The sequence below is a fragment of the Rhinopithecus roxellana genome, chromosome 3 (assembly GCF_007565055.1).
Source record: "Rhinopithecus roxellana isolate Shanxi Qingling chromosome 3, ASM756505v1, whole genome shotgun sequence".
In the NCBI taxonomy this organism is placed as follows: Eukaryota; Metazoa; Chordata; class Mammalia; order Primates; family Cercopithecidae; genus Rhinopithecus; species Rhinopithecus roxellana.
Window position 1 is genome coordinate 2,495,639 of NC_044551.1, and position 23,673 is coordinate 2,519,311.

The 23,673-nt window shown below is 43.6% G+C and overlaps 1 protein-coding gene across 1 annotated transcript in view; it reads right to left on the bottom strand.

Moving 5' to 3' along the window:
* IQGAP2 (IQ motif containing GTPase activating protein 2) overlaps positions 1-12,764 on the bottom strand; it is a 312,077-nt gene extending 299,313 nt beyond the window's left edge. Inside the window, exon 1 of the mRNA XM_010352822.2 lies at positions 12,248-12,764. Within this exon, the coding sequence (XP_010351124.1) occupies positions 12,248-12,293 (46 nt within the window). The 5' untranslated portion in view covers positions 12,294-12,764. The remainder of the gene's footprint in view (positions 1-12,247) is intronic.
* Between the last annotated feature and the right edge of the window lie 10,909 nt (positions 12,765-23,673).

The following is a 23,673-nucleotide window of genomic DNA, read 5'->3' on the forward strand; positions in this document are numbered from 1 at the left end:
CAGATCTATTTTTCAGACTAGTTTTCATAAGGCAGAGTTTGTAGCTAAAGAGAACTTTGTATCTTGAGCAGCAAAGGGTAACTGTTATAATTTTTCCAACTTAACTTTTATAGTCTAACTATAAAAATATGTATAGCTGAAAATTTGAGGAAGAAGAAAAAATATTAATCACAAAATATCTCATTACCTACACAGAATCACTGCTGACATGTTGACCTATGTACCAGACAGTGGGGTTACAGCATTGACCAAAAGATACAGTCCCGACTCCTCATGGGTTTTATTACTGTTCTATTTTGTCCACATTATTATCAGAGTAATAAATGTAGAACCTTATTTTTCAAAAACACACATTTGCTTTATTTTTTCAAAGGGTAATACAGCATATGGTGAAAACTATTTCAAATCGTATTCCCACTCCTGCCCCCAGTCCCTCCTCCCAAAGGCAACTTCTAAAAAGATATTTGCATACCCTTCTAGACATATTCACATGTCCAGAGGCTGAGGATGTCCCTCCCTGTTTGGTTTGTCTTACTTGTCCTACTTAGCAGAGAAAGGTACACATTTTCAGAGATATCAAAGCTACAACACAGAAGCACATTATAAGCTCCACTTATTTCTCAGAGTTCCCCTAATCCAATGTGAAAAATTACAGGCAGAGTCCACAATGAAGAGGAATAAGCAAGCACAATCCTCCAAACTGTTAGCCAATTCAAACTAATAGCAAAGATTAGACTGGAGAACTGAGGAAGAAAGCTTTGAGACTATCGCCAGAATCAGTGCCAAAGCAGGGAAGGGCCTCATGTGACCCTGGCTCCTATGGAGGAAAAAATTATCTTTATATATTCATTTTTTACTTTCTTTTTATAGAAACAGCGTCTTGCTATGTTGCCCAGGTGGTCTTGAATTCCTGGCCTTAAGCAATCCTTCTGCCTTAGCCTCCCAAAGTGCTGGGATTAAAGGCTTGAGCCACCATGCCCGGCCTTATATGTTCTTTACAAATAAATGTATCCTTGTTTCTTGTAGAAAATAAAACTCATTAGTAGAGAATAGAATGAGAGCAAAAGCATGTTTGTATTAGCTCTATAACTACCATTTCTTGGACAAACTTCCTAAGAGTTCAACATGCAGCGAGGCTCTGGTGGGCTGCCTTACTAGATCTTACCTGAGAAGCACAGTTTAGGGGGCAGGAGAATGGGGAGTCATATTTCATGAGGCTGACTATGTGACTATCTCACCAGGTCCCTCATCCCACCCTAAGAAGCCTGCTTAGGACTGGGGCAAAGAACAGAAAAGTGACAATCTCAAGGACCAAGACTGGCTGATTACAATGGTCCCCTTTGGGGAGGTGAGGAATAATAGAGGGGTTATTAGCAAACATTTACATGAAAAGTACTAGAATTTTTTTAAAAATTGGGCACGTGAGTTGCAGTGCAGGTTTTCAATTCCTAATGGCTCCAACATTCCAGTTAGTCCTCTCAGTTGAGCTTCACTGAGCTTATGAACACAAAACTTCATTAACTTTGTAGAGGCAGTGAGGCCTGGAGGGACGTTAGATGAACCCCGTGTACCAAGTGTACTTCCTCTTCCTCACCTCCCTTCTAAACTCCCACAGGACTAGGTTGACCACAAGGTTGGCTGACCCTGGCAGCTAAGTCAAACTCTACATTCTGAAGCAAGGGTAAAGATTAAAACACATTTCAAGTAGATAGCATTCTCATCTAGATAGCATTATAAACCCTCAGGTTTTTAAACAAGCAACAGCAGCAGCAACAACCAACTTCAACCTGGAAGCCTAAATGAAATAAGAGAATGCTTGGTAACGTAACTTCAGAGTACACTTCGAAGACCCCCCGCAAGATGGCAAAATATGCAACAGAGAAGCCCAAATGTTCTCCCCATATCAGCTGTATCTGGAAACAACAGAACATATTAGTTTTTTAAGTATACAGACACCAGTATTAATTTGGTCCCCACCCAAACTGATAGACTGAAGTATTTACATACAGATAACTTAAGAATTTTCCCATTCTCAAGAGAAAATAGGGCTAGGGTTGGGCGCGGTGGTCCACGCCTGTAATCCCAGCACTTCGGGAGGCCGAGGCGGGCGGATAACCTGAGGTCAGGAGTTCAAGATCAGCCTGACTAATATGGTGAAACCCCATCTCTACTAAAAATACAAAAAACAGCCTGGTGCAGTAGCATGTGCCTGTAGTCCCAGCTACTTGGGAGGCTGAGACAGGAGAACTGCTTGAACCTGGGAGGTGGAAGTTGCAGTGAGCCGAGATCGTACCACTGTACTCCAGCCTAGGTGATAGAGCAAGACTCCATCACAGAAAAAAAAAAAAGAAAATAGGGCTAGGATTTTAAATCCACTTTCTGTTAAAGTGAAAAAGAACAGGCAAGGAGGTAAGGAAGGATACAGACCAAGGGGCAGCGGAAATGAGGGGGGTTCTCCCATCACCATCCCTGCCCTTTACGTGTTGACTCCGTGGGAGCACACTCTGAGCAAGTACGTTTCCATCTTATTAAATCATTTTTAATCCTTTGAGGATGCATTTTCCACCTACATTTTACAGATGAGGAAACTGAGGCACAGAGAAATTAAAACAACTTGCCCAAGTTCCACAGGGGATGGAAGCAAATCTAAGCTCAACATTTAATGTTTGCATGGCATCTGAAAGCTGCCGACATGATCTTTAATTAGACAGATAATAGAAATAAATTCCTCATTTAGACAAACAATACAGTATAGACATATTATGCAAAACCTGTCATAACAGCAAATATTTACTCAGTATCTTCTAAGTGCCAGGGTACCAAGCTGCTGGCTAGATACTGAACCAGATATGTTGCTTCAATTACATGCAAATCAAGTCTACTTATTTGGAGACAACTCTGGGATATGCATTAACATTACTTAAGACTGAATTCATATTGCCAGTAAAATATAAGAACTGAGACAAAATTATCAGGAACTCTGCCAGGCATGGTGGTACGCACCTGTAGTCACAGCTACACAGGAGGTTAAGGTGGGAGGATCACTTGAGCCCAAGAGTTTAAGTCCAGCTTGAGCAAACATAGTGAGATCCTATCTCTGAAAAAAATTATCAAGAAATAAACTACCCTAACTAAAAAAAAAAAATTTAAATGTCTTCCTTCAGAGATTTAGTAGCAATAGAGAAAGAACAACCAATTGGAAATCTTTTTGGGAGATTCTAAGCAATAAACAATAAAAATGTCCTCCTGTCTTTTACCGATAGTAAAATAAACAGATTGGTAGTTTCCCTGCAATTTGGGAATGACCTGGGTGCACTTATGTCTATCAAATCATATCTCTGCTAACATATTCACAGTTCTAAAAATTGTGAATGAATAAATGAATGAATGAAAAACACTTTAAGGTGTCCTGGAAGGAAAAAGAAAAAAAATGGAGGAGGACATCTACGAATTCTTACTGTCCAGCTCCCCACCTCCTACTCCCAGGGATTAGAAGCCCAGAAGTTCCCTTTCTTACACAAAAAGGTTCCCTGTTCACCCAGCCTTCCCAATGGCTCCTAAAAGCCTCACTTCCAGCTGAAATCCCTGGAAAGCTAACCTTGCTTTATCTCTAATCAGTGGAGATTTTAAACTTTTCCATTTGTTTTAGTCTGTTTTGTGCTGCTATAACAGAATACCTGAGACTGGGTCATTTATGAGGAACAGAAATCTGTTTCCACACAGTTCTGGAAGATAGGATGTCCAAGGTTGAGGGGCCTGCATCTGGTGAGAGCCTTCTTACTGCACCGTAACACGGCAAAAGGCATCGCATGGGTGAAAGAGAGAAAAGGAGGCTGACCTCATCCTTTTACCGAACTCACTCACAATAACAACATTAACCCATTCACGAGGGCAGAACTTTGGTGGCCTAATCGCCACTCATTAGGCTCCACCTCCCAATACTACTGCCTTGGGGATTACGTTCCAACACAGGAACTTTGGGGAATACATTCAAACCACAGCACCTTCCAAATCACATTTGTTTCCCAGAAGAAAGAAAAGCAAACTTAAAGCCATACCAAAATTAATTCTATAAAATAAACACGAACCTGTAAAGTAATCAAGGCCTGGGTTAGTATGTGGTTTACAAATCAAACATTCAAGAGATACTGTAAATAAAGAGTTCCATAACATACCCATGTGTTTTCACTTACTTTACAAAAACTTGCAAGCACTGTGAAGAGTAACTATATATCAGAAATGCCTCTTTACCCTTCTGATGCCCTAGTGCATCAGAATCAACTGCAGGGCCTGTTAAAACTCAGACTGCCAGCCCCGCCACAGAGTTTCTGATTTGGCAGGTCTGAGTGGGGCCTGGGCATCTGCCTTTCCAACAAGTTCTCAGGAGATGCTCTGCTGCTGCTACTGCTGCTGGTGCTCCAGAGACTGCTCTTTGAAAACCACTGCATTTACTAAATAAACAGCTGTCAGCTCCTCTTAGGCACCTTGGCAAGAAGAAGTCATACATAATACGCAATTATAAAATTAAAGGACGGTCCAATTAGAGCTTAGTAAAATCCCCCAGAAAGTCTAAGTGAAAGTTCCTCAGGCAATTGCCAATGAATTGGAAACACAGTCTAAGTCATTCTTCGAGAAAACTGGGATGCTGGACATTGCAGGACCGTAAATCAGTGAAATCTGACCGTAAATCAGTGAAAACATTGCCACAATTAATGGAGAGAATGAGAGAAAATGAGGTGAGAGAAACCCTACCCCCTAGAGAATTCAGTTGTCAAGATCCTTGTCCTGCTCTAAGCAGGACTCGTTTCCTTACCTGTTCTCAGAGAATTCACCCATGCTCAGCAAAACTCTCTGGCAAAGCTGTTCATCCAAAAGACATGGCCAAACCCAGAAGCATAGGGAAGAGGCCGCTGAGCAGCCGGCAGAGAGGGCACCAAATGCTCACATCCCTACGTCTCACCACACCTGCCTCCCCTGTCACTCACTTCACTGGCCCACTCACCCATGTCTCTAGTGAAAAGTTCGGGGTGTTTTTTTTTTTTTTTGAAAAAACCATCTCAAAGAACAAGAAGATACTTGTGAGGAGTTGCATCAGGTGACTCTCCTCAGGACAGCTGCAATTGTCCTTTATTGCCTATATAAATAGAAGATTCCACAGTACAAATATACTAGCATGTGTTTCAGGTTTTCCTCTGACCTTCCTCAAGGTCATTTCAAATTCACAACTTTCATGAAGCCCTCCCGTTGCCCCCATCCAAATCCATCCTTCTCATATCTTCTCTTCCACAGAACTTTTGGAAGGGCACTAAAAGTATAAGCATTTTTACTTGTCACCCAGATTCTCTGGTAAGCTGTCAGCAGCTAAGTGGTGTTTCATTCATCACAATATTTTGCTAGTATTAAGTGCTCAATTAATTGAAACAATTACAATTTGTTTAGCATTATGTGCCAGGAACCACATCAGCCACCTCTATAGATATATCATTTCCACACACCCTCTCAAGGTACAGGAGAAAACCCCAAGGCTACTAAGGCAGGCAATGGAAGTCAGAATTCAAACCCACCTCTATTCAACTCCAAAGCTTTTGCCATTTTATCAACACCATACTGCCTCTCAAGAGAGAAAAATAAAATAGAGCAGTAAGGTGACAAAGTATAAGCTCACAGGTCGGCCACACTACTGCAAGTTTCTACTTGATTTCTCAACAATCCCAGACTTTAAGGTATGGGCAGTGTATGCAATAAAGTAGGTTTTACAGATTATCCTATTTGCAATCACTGGGGCACATGTCACTATATTATTATGGAAAAGCCTTTCACTTCAGCACCTCACAGTAAGAGATGGGATGTTTCTAAGTATACATAAAATATTTGATGAAGCTTGGATGTACTCTATAAAAAGCCCATGTAAGGCTGGGCACAGTGGCTCATGCCTGTAATAGCAGCACTTTGGGAGGCTGAGGAAGGCAGATCATTTGATCTCAGGAGTTCGAGACCAGCCTGGCCAATGTGATGAAAACCCATCTCTACCAAAAATACAAAAATTAGCTGGGCATGGTGGTACAGGCCTATAATCCCAGCTACTCAGGAGGGTAAAGCACGAGAATTGCTAGAACCTGGGAGGCAGAGGTTGCAGTGAGCTGAGATCATGCCATTGCACTCTAGCCTGGGTGACAGAGCAAGACTCTGTCTGGGAAGAAGAAAAAAAAAAAACCCCATGTATTCTATGCTGTTTCTTGGTGGGGGGGGGGGAATTCAGCAGCAAAATCAACTTTATGCATCTATTTATAAATCAGCACACTATCCAATGGCCACAAGTTTTTTTGTGTTTTTTGTTTTGTTTTGTTTTAGAGATGGGGGTCTCACTGGGTGGGTGGCTCATGCCTGTAATCCTAGCACTTTGGGAGGCTGAGCCAGGCGGATCACTTGAGGTAGGAAGTTTGAGACCAGCCTGACCACCACGGTGAAACCCCATCTCTACTAAAACATACAAAAATTAGCTGGGTGTGGTGGTGCATGCCTGTGGTCCCAGCTACTTGGGAGGCTGAGGTGGGAGAATCACTTGAACCCAGGAGGCAGAGGTTGCAGTGAGCCCAGATCTCACCACAGCACTTCAGCCTGGGCAACATAGTGGAACTCCATCTCAAAAAATAAATAAATAAATAAATAAATAAGAGAGACTGGGTTCAGGCAAGGGGGTGGGGGGCACAGCGCAGATCTCACTATGTTGCCTAGGCTGGAGAGCTGTGGCTATTCACAGGTGTAATCACAGGTGTGATCCTCCTGCCTTAGCCTCCCAAGCAGCTGTAACTACAGGTGTACACCACCACATCCAGCATAAATAGCTAGAGGTTTCTGTATCTTGAGAGAATCATGACAAACTCCTGAAACACATAGAAGGGGTGAACATTTATGATTCAGGGGCAGCAAACTGGCAACAGTCAATGGGGAAAGGCTCCAGGATCTGACAGTGCTGCTTCCAAGTTCCCCTGCCACCAGCTAGCAGGGTGGCCTTGACACAGTACCAGGGGTTTAAGCTTCTTTGTAAAATGGAAAACCACTGGCCCTCTCAAAGGCCATAATGAGCTGATGATAACAGTAACACACAAAAAGCACCCAGCCCTTGGTAAGTTCACAAACATTTGTTGCATATCCCATATTAAACTGCCTGCCCTGTAGGACTTACCTGACCCTATCAAATCAGACGTTGAGTGGCCTTTGTTTCTCTTTTAGTTACCAGGAAGACATGGTAAGCATTAGATCTGTTTGTATACTAGCTTTTTTTTTTTTTTTTGTGAGATCGAGTCTCGCTGTGTCGCCCAGGCTGGAGTGCAGTGGCGTGATCTTGGCTTATTGCAACCTCTGCCTCCCGGGTTCAAGGCTTTCCCCTGCTTGGGATTCCCCTATTTGGGATTCTCCTGCCTCAGCCTCCCAAGTAGCTGGGATTACAGGCGTGCACTTCCACACCAGGCTAATTTTTGTATTTTTCGTAGAGACGAGGTTTCACTATGCTGCCTAGGCTAGTCTCAAACTCGTGACTACATATGATCCACCTGCCTTGGCTTCCCAAAGTCCTGGGATTACAGGCGTGAGCCACATGCCCAGCTTTTAAACAGAAGGGACTATTAAAAAGCTTGTGTAGTGAGAGGGTAGACGGCAATAGTAAGTCATTGGCTCCCTAGAGAAAAAGGAGTTAACTAACACCCCAAATAACACTAAATTCTAAAACAAACTCAGTATTAGAAGCTTAAACTCTCCTAAACAAGTCATTCTGGCTAACAGCATGTATAATTAAAGTTAAAAGCACACTAAAATAACACTTTAGCTGTTGACCTTAAAGATGCTTTTGAAAAGCTCAACCAAAACACCAGCATATGAGGGAGCAGCTCGACTTTTTGTCTACTGAAGACAGCATCACAAGATCAGGCTGTATATACCCTTCTGTGGTTCAAATGAAAGCACTGATAGGATGTTACAGCTGAGCTACGCTAAATACAGACTTATTCAATCCCCTTTTACACAACTACGTTTAACTACTTCAGAACTTAAATTTCATCTCAGATTGGTCATTGTAGATGGATAAGTTTAGTTGCACTGACCAACCCAAAACTCCAGTCTCCAGGTAACTTAGTAACATCACCATTCAGACAAGAGCAGAGAGCAGTACTCAAAAGCTCACAGTATCAGGCCAGGTATGGTGGCTCACATCTGTAATCCCAGCACTTTGGGAGGCTGAAGAGGGAGGATTGCTTGAGCCCAGCAGCTGGAGACCAGCCTGGGCAACATGGCAAAACCCCATCTCTACAAAAAAATATAAAAATTAGTTGGGTGTGGTGATGTGTGCCTGTAGTACCAGCTACTCAGGAGGGTGAGGTGGGAGGACAGCTTGAGGCTGGGAAGTTTGAGGCTGCAGGGAGCCATGCACTCCAGCCTGGGTGAGAGAGCAAGATCCTGCCTCAAAATAAATAAATAAATAAAAAACAAATAAATGAATAAATAAAAAATAAAAAATAAAAAAATGCTCAACCAGAATCTTTCTCAACTTCCCCTTCCCCGCCCCCACAACATGCTGGACTTAGGTTGCACTTTTTAAAAGAAGCAAATGGTGAAACATTGATCCCCATTTTTTTGTACAATGTATCTCATGAAAGGAAGTCTCTAAATCTTGTAAAGGGTAGAAAACCACAGTTCTTGCCTATGCAATCATTAGAGATCCGCTGTAGTCACTTAAGTGTTGATTGTGTTATCAGTGGTAAGTGAAGTCATCTGCCTAGTCACAAACCCCTCTTTTGCTCCCACTGGTGTTTTAACTCTCAAGTAACTGGAACAAAACTTATGACAGTTCATGGCAGCAATGTGTTTTCAGAATTAATCTGGCAGATACATCATAATCCATTACAACAACACAAGTTATTTGCAAATCACACCTAAGCATAAGTGTCATCTTAATTTGGTTGAGTATAGAAAAATACTATATATGCAATATATAGTATATACTATGTCTATGTCTGCATTAGTTTAAACAGCTCCCTACTATCACTTCCTTCTTCCACCTCTTCCCTTCCGAATTGTGTTACTGAATTGTTTCAGCTTTGTTTGTAGTATTAACATTATACAAAAATAACTTTACAGATTGCAGGAAGATGTGGCCAACAATAGCGGAAATTAAATAGAAAATAGTCTACTTAATTTCTTTTTTTTTTTTTTTTTTTTTTTTTTTTTTTTTTTTGAGGCGGAGTCTTGCTCTGTCGCCCAGGCTGGAGTGCAGTGGCCGGATCTCAGCTCACTGCAAGCTCCGCCTCCCGGGTTCCCGCCATTCTCCTGCCTCAGCCTCCCAAGTAGCTGGGACTACAGGCGCCCGCCTCGTCACCCGGCTAGTTTTTTGTATTTTTAGTAGAGACGGGGTTTCACTGTGTTCGCCAGGATGGTCTCGATCTCCTGACCTTGTGATCCGCCCGTCTCGGCCTCCCAAAGTGCTGGGATTACAGGCTTGAGCCACCGCGCCCGGCTAGTCTACTTAATTTCAATCCAGTGCTCTTGTGTGCAAATTAGGGCGACTTCAGCAATCTTGCATCTGTCAGAAACCTGAGAAGAGTCAGAGGTCTCATGGAGAACTCATTAAGAAATCCCTCAAGTACAATTTATTATGTGGCCTATTTACAGACCCTCAGCCTGGTACAGAGGAGAAAGACCATAACAGCCTGAGCTGAGTTAATTTAGTTACTTTGTATAAGAACTACTGAATTAAATGATGATTCAAGTGGGTAGGAGAGAGAGCAGAACAGAAGCTCAGACCCAAAATAAGCAATAGCTGGCTTAATTCAAACTACCAAAAACTTGTGTTTAAAGCCCAGTCTCAAACATCTTATACTCAGAACGTTCAGCACTAGAGCTGAAATTACAATGTATTGCTACTTTATTTTTAAATGCTAGGGATAACGCCCGTTATAATTTGAGGTTTTACTGAACCTGTACTTACCAAACCAATAAACAAGAAAAAGCACAGCCCTAGAACACAACAGAGCAAGGACAATCCTGTTATCCTTCCCTAGCCTTCCCAAGAAGAACTCACAGCACTATTTTCAGTCTCATGTTGATAGGAGGTTCAGAAAGCCAACAACAACCAGAAATTACACTAACACACCAAATAGCCCTCTTTTGCATGAATAGGCAATGTTAGGTAATGCCCATTAACACCAAAATCTATTCTGCTAGATATCATGTTCTGAATACACTGAAAATACACCATTCATAAACCAAAATTATAAAAGTGTTCATTTTAATGACATAACTGTCACATTAAAGCCTTCATATTTCAGAGTGACAAGAAAGTCTGGAAACATAGGCAAATATTTTCCATTTTTGACAGTGTTAAGTGACCAATGAATGCCAGCACTTGATGAGCGGAGGGAAAGTAACCGGGAGTGATTCCAACAAGATGGCACCCACCCCCTTACACCATATTGGTGAGGAAAGCTGGATGAAGATTTCCAAAGAAAGCAGCCCTGTGAACTGGGCTTCAGGCTTGCCAGATCTGGACTCCCTCGATAGCTTCTCCTGGAGTGCACTTAAAACACAGATTTATTCTGTAAAAATCAAGCAGCATCACAGATGCACATGCAGGGACTGACAGAAATGCTGCATTCATGTACCACATTCACGGAAATTTTGCACTATCTATTGTTAATGAGGGCCGACATTAATAATGTGACAGCAAGAAATCATTTGCTCATGTAGATTCACCTAGTTTACAGAAGTTTGTGGTTATCTTACCATTTGACACAGTGAAGCCACCATATGTTCTGAGAGCTTGTCACATTAAAGTACTTCCACCAACCTAAGGTTGGCACTGCAAACACTGAATGAGAACAGCATTCCTCCTTGAACCCAATGAGTTCTGCTGTCTGCGTGGTTTACTAAAAGGCAAAAAGCTGGGTCCCACCTGAGGTTGGCACTGCAAACACTGAATGAGCAGCGTTCCTCCTTGAACCCAAGAGGCTCTGCTGTCTGTGTGGTTTACCAAAAGGCAAAAAGCTGGGTCTCAGTCAACCGCTGAATGCATTAGAGTACAGAGGCTGTAGTCCTCAGGCCTCCCCCTCACTGCAAGGGTAACACAGGAAAGATAACCTCCCATCTTCAACCCGCCAGCGGGGAGGAGGTGAAAGAACCTACACAAGTTGAGCAGCCCTTTTTCAGTTAAGCAAGTCAGTGGCCCTAAGCACCATCCAAAACCACACACACACACACACACACACACACACACACACACACACAACACCCTGCTGAAGGTATCACCACCTTAACCCAAACCTGGTACCTCTGCCACCAAGGCCAGCCTGGGGAAAAATTAACCTGTGGTCTTCGGCCTTGGGTTCACTGACAGGGCCACCTTGGAGAGACAGCGGGCCAACTTTCTGTTTGTTTTAAAGGAAATGCTTCCTGGCACATGTTTAGGACTCTGAACTCTGCACATGAAGCCACGTGGTTAGTGTTAATCTGGCTCCATCCACTCACGATCGGCCAAAGCAACCTTTCTGAAGGCAGCCCCTGGCTGGGTAATCGACACCATCTCGTTCAAGTCACGCGGGCTCCCACCGGATTCCCCGGAGCCTAGTGCCGCGTCCTCTCCACACAGCAATCCTCCCATGCGAGGGGAGCGGGGAGGAAAGGGGTTGGGGGGTTTCAGCGAGGAGGGACTCACACCTGTGAGGCCAATGGCTCTAGCGGCTCAGGTGAAGTCCGAGGGCGCGGGACAGGAGGAGACGCCCTCCCTTCCAGTCAAGCCGACTTTGCACTAGCAGAGTGCGCCGGCGCCCTATTTGTGGTGCCCACCTGTAGCCACAGCAAACAAACTTTTCCCCCTTTCTGGGTTGGAAGAATCCGGTGCCTTACGCCACCCCCTGGCCCAAGCCGGTGGCGGTCCGGAGCTCCGCGGACTCCTCACCTGATACCCCTAAAACCCCAACCTGGTCTGTCCCAGAGCGCAACCCCCGCACTGCCCGCGCACCCATTTGGGGTATGCAGAGTGGAGGGTCTGGGCTGCCAGCTGGATATTAGGAATGGGGGGAGCGGGGGGACGCGGTTCACTGCCCTTTGCAACTCCAGCTCCCAACTTTGCCAGCCGCGCAGCCGCTGCCTTTCAGTTCCCTCTGCGCCGCGCAACTAGCTCCTTCGGCTTCTCCAACGCCGTCCTCTGGGAGGGAACTCCCCAAGGCCAGCCGGAACCCCGCGCGCCCGGCGCACTTACAGCCATAGCGGGGTCTCTGCAGCGACGGCAGCTCTTCGCGGGGCATCCTGCGCGGCTCCGGGGGCCCGCCCAGGGCGCGCCCCCCGCGGCTCCCCTCGCTGGCCAGGCTCGCTGGCTCTGCGCCCCGCTGGCGCGCTCGGATCCCGCCTCTCGCCGATTTCCCGGGGCCGCCCGAAGATCTGCGACCTGCTCCCTCGGTGCTCTCTCGCCAGCGCCAGCCGCGGCCGCCGTGCGCTGACACTGGAGTAAAAGTGAACTCTCCTCCCTCGCTCCCTGGCCGGCCGCCGCCGCCTCCCGCAGCAGGTTTCCTTTCTCCTCCAGCCAGGCCCCGTTATTCACCGCGGTGGGAGCGCGCGCCGAGACGCAGCGACCCCTACCGCGTGCCGGCCGCAGCGCCCAGGCCGCGTGGACCCGCCCCTTCTCCCTCTGGGGAGAGGGAAGGGGCCGAGAGGGACGCTGGGCCGGGACCCCCTGCAGCTGGGGCCCCCGCACAGCTGGCGGCTTGGGGGTGGCGGCCGCCCCGCCTTATTTCTCGCTTCTGGAGCGTTTCGAGGGTGGAAGTGAACCAATGCGGAGAAGTGCAAGAAAAACCGCAGAAGTCACAGGCAGCCCTGCGTGTCCGGGGTGTTGCTCAGTTACTGAGGGACAAACAGCGCGGTTCCTTTTCCTCTGGGGAGATTTCACGTTGACTTTTGTTCGTCTTCGTTTTTTTTTTCTTTTTGTTTTGTTTGTTTGTTTTTTGCTTCGAAACTTGCTTCTGTCACTTTTTGTCTACAAAATAACAGGGTTCCCCTTATGACAAGAAACTGAGTGTATGTGTGCTGGAGGAACAACATAACCCAAGCAAGCACTCAAAACACAACTGCGAGTCATCCCCCTCCCTCCGATCACCTTGTGCCCGCCCCCGCCCCAATGAGCAGAGCCTTCGCTCAAGCCCAGCTGGGGTCGCAAGCCACAGAAGCCTTTTCCGGCTAAGCTTTTAAGGAAATTAAACTGCATGTGGCTGTTTTGAAATTGGGGTTTTCATGAGGTCGCCAGAAGCTATTTTTCTCTTTGTGCCTCAGCGTGATAAAATCTGGAGGGAATGCGGGACGCTTCTGTATCTGTGCCCTCACCTGTTTGACAATTGTGAAATGTGTAGGTGACCCGATAACAGGAAAAACAAACTGAGGGAGGGCGATAAGAAATTATTTAGAGCCGGGCGCGGTGGCTCACGCCTGTAATCCCAGCAGTTTGTGAAGCCGAGGCACAAGGATCCCTTGAGCCCAAGAGTTCCAGACCAGCCTGGACAACATAGCAAGACCCCGTCTCTACAAAAAAATGAAAACATAAAAATTAGCCGGGCGTGGTGGGTGCGCCTGCCGTCCCAGCTACTCAGGAAGCTGAGGTGGGAGGATTGCTTGAGCCCGGGAGGACGAGGCTGCTGTGGGTTGTGATTGCACCACTGCACTCAAGCCTGGGTGACAGTGCAAGACCCTCGGGGGAAAGAAAGAAAAATTATTTCGCTAAGGAAATGGTGGCATAGTGACACTAATCATTTTTTATTATGCAAGGATACAGAGGATGACTAGCTGTTTTCCATTTCAGATAGGAGACGCAGTCTTTCTCAAACTTGTTGAAACTCACATACTTGGGCCCCACCCTCAGAATTTCCAACTCAATGGGTCTGGGCTGGGGCTCATGAATTTGCATTTCTAATTTCTAGCATAGTGCCAGGTGATGCTGACACTGCAGAGTGTGCTTAGAGTGGCTCTGTGAGTAGTAGATGCACACAGGGATGTAAACTGTACACAGGGAACTCAATTCAGACGGGATAGCAAAATAATTTTTTTTCCCCTGATGGCATTAGATTCTCACCTGTTTGGAATGGAATGTATTGGGTTTTCCTTTCTTAAAAAGCAGATGCCTCTCAGTATAAGAACAATTCAAAGGCAAAATGGCCACATTTGAGGCACAGAACCCTGTCAATCGATATTTACCCAGAGGAGAAATGTGAAAGGCAATTTTCCTGTATGTCAGGAGATGCTGAATTAAATGATGTCTAAAGTTCATTCCATCTCTGTTGTTCCATTTGTCAAGTGTTAACAATTAAGTACTTAACACATACCAATTTTCTTATAAGCGTATGACTTAGAGACCAAATAAATGAGTAGTCTATATATTTAGAGGTGGGCAGAAAATCACTGTAAACTAAAATGGTCCAGGAAGGTGATAGGGTTTGAAAGTATGGCTTGAAGTGGAAGTGTGGTAAAAGCTGGATGGAGAGCATCCAAGGGAAAGAGACAATGAGGTGGAGCACAAGGCTGGGTTGGAGCTGGATTGGTTGGACTGGATTGGAGCCGTGAAGCTGTTATCAGGTTGTGGAGGGCCCTCAGTGTCCTGCTAAGAGGACTGGAGATTATCATAGAAACATTCAAGAGATCTTAAAGGTTTTGAGTATGGAAGCTGCAGAATGCAAGGGAGTTTAGCAGGTCATAGGATAGGTTGGGATGGAACAACTTGGAGATGTTGATGCCCCGTGGAAGGGGTCTGGACAGAGATTGAAGAGAGAGGTAAGAAGAGCCTCCATGAGGCTGACGTCAGTAAGGGAGATGAAGGGGGTGTTTTAATACACTCAAGCTGGTGCCATCAACATGTATAGATATTACACACTAACAAGTAGATTAAGTAGAGTAAATATCTGTTAATAGTAGAAAGTGAAGGTTAAAGTATAAATAGGTGATTGGGAGGGCAGTAGTTCTAATTTCATGTTCTAGCTGCTCAGCTCTTTGAAGAATCTGAGGTGGCTTCAAGGCCCTGTCATGGGTAATGTTTTTATGAAGAACTTTAAACACTAAGATGAAACTGGAAAGCCAAATGCTCTTGTTATTTTGCAAGTGCTAACATTAATCATGGGCATTTTGGTCTGCACTCATTGGGTAACAATACTGTCTCACAGGTCACGTCATCTCAGCATCTCAGAAAAGAAATTGGTCTGCAGAATGCTGGACTATTTTAGGGTTTGACATTAGAGAATGATTCAAATAGGTACAAGGCAATGTGTCCGCTTACTTTGCCATCTGATTGAGCTTACAATAATATTAGAAACAAAAATGAAGGCCATCTAGTGAAAAAAAGTTTTCAAGAAGGCAAGACAGTTTTTTTAATTTAATGTAAAATAAAAACAACACTAATAAACCACTAGACATGCTGAAACAATTTTTAAGCAATATTATTTTTAAAAATTATTGTTTTTAAGGCCCATCTGTTTTCTTTTGACAAGTTGACATAAAGGTGTTTGGGAAAATGCAATTTTTAAAATAACAGATTATATCAAGAGCATCAAAGGGGGAAAAAAGTATGTCTCAGTAAAAGTCTTAGCACACTTTAATATTCTATTTGCCTTTGAGATGACTTGGTTATTTTCCAATAACATCACATTATTGATCAATGTTACATGCATACCCAAAATAGGGACTGTTGCCAGAAGTGAGGAATGAGGAAATCATAGGAAAGAAATTATTCAAGCCTTTTTCAAAGTACTGGGAGCACTTGGATTATTAAAATTTTCTAACTTGCTCCCATTTCCAGAAAAAGAGAGATACTGAAAAGAAATAGAAAGTGCACTTTATTGCAAAGGAGACTCCTATGTCTAAAAAGAAAACTGTTACAGTCCAACTTCAAATTTACAAAAAAATTAAAAAGAATCAGAAATGAATGAAACAATCAGTGTTTGTATTTTTTAGTAGGGATGGGGTTTCACCATGTTGGCCAGGCTGGTGTCAAACTCCTGACCTCAAGTGATCCACCCGTGTCTGTCTCCCCAAAGTACTGGGATTACAGGCATGAACCACCACGCCAGGCCGAATTCGAGCTTCTTGACAACTGGAACTTGGGGTCTAATTCAACATTACTGTGTGTCCAGGATGTGTAGCAATGCCTGGCATGTAGTAGCTGCTCAATTATTTTGTGGCACTCATGAATTTACTATGATAAATTATATGCACCAGTCAATATACTAGAAATAGTTGTTACTTTCATTCCAGTAACAACTCTGGAAAGAAGATGGAGATATCCTTATTTAACAGTAAAGCAACAGACTCATAGAGACAGGTAGTACATGGCAGAGCTGGGTTTATCTGAGTCCACACAGTTTCCCCAACAGAAACCAATAAATTGAACTACAATTTTCAACATTTTCACCTTTTACCAAATACATGTTGTCTATTCCTAGGTGAACACTAAAGGACCTACTACAAATGACTCCAAGTTACCATCATCTATTTGCCATTACAAAGAACTAGGACCCTGGGGTCCATTTTGTATCCAGGCAATAGTTCTGATTATAGATTTATTGCTAATCCGTTATAGTTCCTTATTGGTCTTCTATGCATGAATGAGACAAAATCTGAATGGTGCTTACTAAAGGGCTCTCTACTACATACCTGTAAAGTTGTTCTGAATCAATGTTTTAAAATCATTTATGCTTTCCCGTTGACCACACTCCAAGTATACTTTATTTTAATCTCTGATTGATCTATCTTTAGCAGTAGTTCATTGTCCTAGCTTTAATCTTCCCTGCCTGACACATTCCCTTCTAGAAGATTTTGTATTAATTGATTGATGACAGAGAAACTTCTGGATGACCTATGAGAGCTTGGATATTTTGAATAAAGCCTCACAATTTAACAGGGAATGACAATGAAAACACCCATTAGGTGCCAAAAATGTTTAACAAGTGTGGGGAATTGGGAACTCTCATAGAGTGTTAAGGGGGGCGTAACTTTGAGCAACCATTTCAGGGAATAAGTTGGTCATCTCTAGTTAAAGATGTACATTTCATGAAACCGAGCAACTTCACATCTATTAAGGTACTCTAGTGAAGCTCCCACATACAGGAGGACATGTACAAGGATGTTCACTCCAGAGAAAAACGAAACAACCTAAGTGGCAGTAGTGGCAGAATGGATGGACAGATGTCGTGGTATAGAAAAACAAGATAGAGAAGGTCGGGCACGGCGGCTCATGCCTGTAATCCCAGCACTTTGGGAGGCCGAGGCGGGTGGATCACTTGAGGTGAGGAGTTCAAGATCTTCCCTGACTAATATGGTGAAACCCCATCTCTACTAAAAATACAAAACTTAGCTGAGCATAGTGGCAGGTGCCTGTAATTCCAGCTACTTGGGAGGCTGCAGCGAGAGGATCGCTTGAACCCGGGAAGTGGAGGTTGCAGCGAGCCGAGATTGCACCACTGCACTCCAGCCTGAGTGACAGAGTGAGACTCCATCTCAAATAAATAAAATAAAATAAAATAAAAATAAGATAAAGAATGATAGGCCGGGCGCGGTGGCTCAAGCCTGTAATCCCAGCACTTTGGGAGGCCGAGACAGGCGGATCACGAGGTCAGGAGATCGAGACCATCCTGGCTAACACGGTGAAACCCCATCTCGACTAAAAAAAATACAAAAAACTAGCTGGGTGAGGTGGCGGGCGCCTGTAGTCCCAGCTACTCGGGAGGCTGAGGCAGGAGAATGGCCTAAACCCGGGAGGCGGACCTTGCAGTAAGCTGAGATCTGGCCACTGCACTCCAGCCTGGGCGACAGAGTGAGACTCCATCTCAAAAAAAAAAAAAAGAAAAAAAAAAAAGAATGATAAATACAATGTTATGCCATATATGTGCAATTATAAACACATGAAATAATAGTACATAATATATGTTGCGATAGATGCATATAGTAAAAGTATAAAAAACATGTACAGGAAGAACATACCAATTTCAGAATAGAAATAACCTCTGAGAAATTAGAGAAGAAAATGGAAGCCAAAGATGTAGACAAGGAACATCAAATGGATCTATAACATTTAATTTCCTTTTTAAAAGCCTGAGGAAATATGACATTTGTTATATTCAGGGAGTATGTACATAAGTATTTGATGTTTTATCCTCTATGTCTTTCTTTTGTTTGTGATGCTTTTCAACACTTTTTTTTTTAAGGAACAAGTATTCTGTTAATATATTCAAAATAAAAATAATGTCTTAGTTTGTTGGTTTACCACTTTTTAAAGTTCAGATTTGTTAAGTTTTCTTGATAGAGGCAAATCTATATTATTTCAAAACAAGGCCCTAGTGAGATGTTGATGGTGGCAATATGAACATGCAAACACATATGTCTTTCTAGGAAGGTGCTTATGATTTATTGAAAGAGTTGTGGCTTCTACCCTAAAACTCAGCTGCTTCCTAGGGGGCTGCTAAGAACCACCTGCTGATGACCAGCATCTTGATTTTGGGATTGGTTAGTGACTCCTAATCCTCCTGTTCACACTTACCAAGGAATAGCTCTTCATGGATGAATGAAGAGTTGACCATATGTCTGGCCTATTGTTGAGGCAGGAATTGCCACACTGTCATAAAGTACTACTTATGCATTTTGGTGGGTCCTCCTTCATTATAAAGTCTTTCTGGACCAGTCATGGTGGCTCACACCTGTAATCTCAGACTTTGGGAGGCCAAGGTGGAAGATCACTCGAGGCCTGGAATTTGGGACCAGCCTGGGCGACATAGCAAGACCCCATTCTGTAAAGAAAAAAGGAAAAAAAATTTATAAAAATAAAATCAAGTTTTTCTGTTTGTTTTGTTTTGTTTTGCTACCCAGCTCCTAATGCTCAGTTACTGTTTGTTAAGAGTTAACTTCGCATCTGGATCTGGTCAGCCCCTGGCCAAGTGCAAAAGCCAATAGTGAACCAAAGAGTATCACGGCAAGGGAGGCAGACATCACCAAAGACTGCATTTTGTCAGACCATAAATAAAACTGCCACCCCAAACTCCACAGGCGAAACCAGAATTGTTCAATTCCATCTACTCTTCATCTACTAAAACACGTCTTTCCTCTGATTTCCATACCCTGTTCATACACACATTTTCGGTCACTTAGGTTCAAAACCTCAATCATTTTGCATTCCTTCAGAATCATTCCTTAGCATCCAGTCAGTGCCCTCAGCCTTGGTGATTTTTTCGTTCCTATGACTCTCCTTTGCTGATGTCTCTTCTTTCTTCTTGGCTCCCATCATCACCCACCATGACTCTGATTCAAGCTGTCACACCATCTTACACCTGGACTGTTACAAGAGTGATTTCTGTGCTGTTTCTTTCCTTCTTGCAATTTAGTTTGCTTGCTTCCTCCTCGGAATTCCTCTATTAAATACCATACAGTGTTATTGTGAGAAAATAAATAAATAAAAAGCTCATAGCAGTCTGAATTCTGTGAGATATGCAAGCCCAGAGAGACATGAGTATGGGACTTCATGCCCCCTTCCATGCCTGGGGGCAATTGTTTAAAGTCATTTTAAAGGCTGGGCGTGGTGGTTCACGCCTATAATCTCAGCACTTTGAGCGGCCAAGGTGGGTGGATCGCCTGAGGTCAGGAGTTCGATACCAGCCTGGCCAACATGACAAAACCCCGTCTCTATTAAAAATACAAAAAATCAGTTGGGCTTGGTGGTGGGTGCCTGTAATCCCAGCTACTCAGGAAGCTGACACAGGAGAATCACTTGAACCCAGGAGCCGGAGGTTACAGTGAGCCAAGATCTCACCATTGCACTCCAGCCTGGGCAAGAAGAGTGAAACTCCATCTCTAAATAAATAAATAAATAAATAGTCATTTTATTCCTGACAGCTGCCTTCACCCATTATCTTCATGTTCCTGAAAATTTGTGATACAAAGAACAATGTATAGCCAGTCAATAGCTTATGTTATTTTAATGTAATTCTTAGTAAACAACTTAGGAACTGCCTCTTCCTTTAAAAGCCTACCTGTAACTGCTGCTAATTGGGGTGTACATTCAGGGCAACTTGAGTCTATGCTTCTGGGTTGAAATCCTCAAGCTTAGCCCAAATAAACTCTCTGCTTTTATTAATTCTGCCTCAGCTTTTTCCTTTTTCTTTTTTGCGATAGGGTCTCACTCTGTCATCCTGGCATGATCACGGCTCACTGAAGCCTTGACTTCCCAGGCTCAGGTGATTCTCCTGCCTCAGTCTCCTGCGTAACTGGAACTACAGGTGCATGCCACCACACATGGCTTTTTTTTTTTTTTTTTTTTTGGTAGTTTTTTATAGAGACGGGGTTTCACCATGTTGCCCAGGCTGGTCTCAAACTCCTGGGCTCAAGTGATCCTCCTGCCTCAACCTCTCAAAGTGCTGGAATTACAGGCATAAGCCAGGTGCCTGGTCAGCTTCTTCCTTTTAGGTCAGCAAGTGGTTCTCTCCTTCTGTTAGCAGTGGCGAATTTGAATGGGATTGCAGCAACCTCAATTCTTGCCTCCTCAGAGGAAAGAATTCAACTGAGGGGCAAAAGGCAGAGGGAGAGAGCAAGGCAAGTTTTAGAGCAGGAGTGAACATTTATTAAAAAGTTTTAGAGTAGGAACAGAAAGATGTAGAGTACACTTGGAAGAAGGGCAAGCAGACAACTTGAGAGATTCAAGTGCATGACTGGACCTTCGACTCAGGGTTTTATACATTGACATGCTTTCAGGGGGTCGCATCCCTTCTTCCATGATTCTTCCCTTGGGGTTGGCTGTCCACATGCACAGTGGCCTGTCAGCATTTGGGAGGGACTGCAGGCACAGTGTGTTTACTGCAGTTGTGCACAGGCTCACTTGAGGCGTTTTTCCCTCCCCAGTTGAATGTTCCTAAAAGAAGGTCACATACCAATTAAACTGCCATTTTGTCTCAGAGTGCATATGCTTCAGCCCACTCACCTAACTCCTGAGAATTTATTGGGACGCTGCTGATCACCAGGTTCAGGATTTTTCTATCTCTGGGAGACTCCCTTGGCTGCAACCAATTATTATTTTAGAGAGACAGTGTAACAACTGCCTGACGGTCACCTGATGATCACCTGACGTTCCCCGTGTGGGTGGGGGCCCTCTCCTGCCTGCTCGCGTCTGACTAACTGCCTCCTGTAACACTTTGAGTCTTTAGCAAATACTACCTTAGTTGCTATTTATGTTTCTATTGTTTCCTTGATTAAAAAAAAAAAAAAATTTCAGCATCTGGAGTTCCCAGATTTTGCTTTTATTACCCACAATAGCAGACAAAACAAGTAACCTCAAAGGGTCCAAAACAACAGTGCGGGAAGTTATAGCTGTTGAAAGCCTGCTGATTCTCTGTTGGCCTAAAAGAAAGAAGCGGAGGCAAAATTAATATAGTTTATTTTGTCCTTAAATTTATTTGAGGACTGCAGCTTGGGACACGCTTCCGAGTTGCCTTGGGGAGCGCTCCAAAGAACAAGAGAAGCTCAAGTTTTTTTGTTATTGTTGTTGTTTTTTAAGATGGAGTCTTGCCCTGTCGCCCAGGCTGGAGTGCAGTGGCGCCATCTCGGGCTCACTGTAAGCTCTGCTTCCCGGGTTCACGCCATTGTCTTGCCTCAGCCTCCCGAGTAGCTGGGACTAAAGGCGCCCACCACCACGCCCGGCTAATTTTTTTGTATTTTTAGTAGGGACGGCATTTCACCGTGTTAGCCAGGATGGTCTCAATCTCCTGACCTCTTGATCCGCCCGCCTCGGCCTCCCAAAGTGCTGGGATTACAGGCTTGAGCCACTGCGCCGGAACAAGAAGCTCAAGTTTTTAAAGAAAAAGATGAATCAGGAAAGGGGGTGATTATAAAAGTTGTTCTTTCAGAATCCTCATTGGTTTACAGAAGTAACATTGGTTAGTGATGGGCAATACATTGTAGAACTATGTGATGTGTGGCGTTTTTTGTGGCTACTTGGCATCAGTTAGTCTGGAGCCCACAAAGCATATCTGGTTCAAGAGATAATTATGTAACTCAAGGAAGAGAGAGACGTGAATGCTGTTACTTTTCTTTTTTTTTTTAGACACAGTTTTACTCTGTTGCCCAGATTGGAGTACAGTGGTGTGAGCTTGGCTCACTGCAACCTCTGCCTTCTGGGTTCAAGTGACTCTCCTGCCTCAGCCTCCCGGGTATTACAGGCACTCACCACCACACCTGGCTAATTTTCATATTATTAGTAGAGATGGGATTTCTCTATGTTGGCCGGGTTGGTCTGGAGCTCCTGGCCTCAAGTGATCTGCCCGCCTTGGCCTCCCAAAGTGCTGGGATTACAGGCGTGAGCCACCGAGCCAGCCCTGTTATATTTTAAATGCCTCTCTGGGCCTGATAATTTAACGGGGCTCACCTTCCTCAGGTTAAAAAGTTTTCTTTCTCACTTCCATGAGTAGAATTCTAAACTAGTATTTTCTTCCTAGAGACTCTGAGAGTCTAAAAATTGAGAGGTTTCATGGAGTTGGAATTTGAAGTTTATCCAGTATTCGGTAGGTGCTCAACAAAGATTTGACACTAAATAGAGAGATCTGTTTGGGTCTTGACAAGTGATGACATCAACAAAAAATATCTGCCTACTGCATCTAGAGATTATCATTTGATCTCTGTAGTTTCTAAGCCGGGTTTAGTAAAAACAATTGGTTTGAGAAAGCTTTTCATTTTCCTAAGATGTCTGTATTTGAAGCATATTGGTGTGTCAGAGTTTTTGTTTTATCAGGTCACATGTTAGATATTTTTGTGAGAATTTAATATGAACAAAGACCACATATACAGCACAAGGGTGGTGGTGTTGAGATGTAAGACAGGAACCTCCCGCTGATCAGCCACAAGGCCCTTTGGGGGAGGGGAGGCACCGCAGTCACCAGAAAAACCCTGCTTCGTGTTCTGTCATTTTAAACTCTTCATGTTTATTGTGAGATTTCACATAACCCTCAGCCCTTCTTCTCACACAAAGTTCTACATGTTGCCCAGCAGTGTTGCTTTAAGTTATTTTAAAACAAATTTAAACTGTTTTCACTTTGAGAGTGAATTCTACACTTTCTTGAAAGAACTGAAGACATTCTGGGAGGTAAAATTAAACAAAATAGAACAGATTTAGTCATTTATCTTTTGCAAACTGTAATGCTAACTTGAAGTGCCCTTTAAAATGTGGTATATTAAGCTCTTCTGAACGTCTGGAGTTTATGTCTTCTCAGGAAACCTGTTAATTAATATAAACTTGAGGCCTAGAACAATGCTTCATTGAAACTGTATGAGGTATGTTTTAAAAACAGACAAAAAAAGCATTATGCTGGAAATGCTACAGAAAGGATTCACGCACCAGGTGAGAGTTCCATTTCAGTAAGCGACAAAATCTTTGATCAAAATTTTGAAAATCTGGTCCCAATCCATATGCAATTCCTTTTCAGGATCACCAGAGATTTAGCTGGCATTCCCCATGGGCTGAGAAAACCCATGCTCCCTTTGATTTTCTTTCTAATTTTTACACTAACTTATTTGTAAACAAATGACAAATAATACTTTTAAATGTTACATGGCTTTTATATTCTTTATTCTGTTTTGAGCATTATTCAAAAATTTTCTTATTCTGCTATTTAAGTCAGTGCT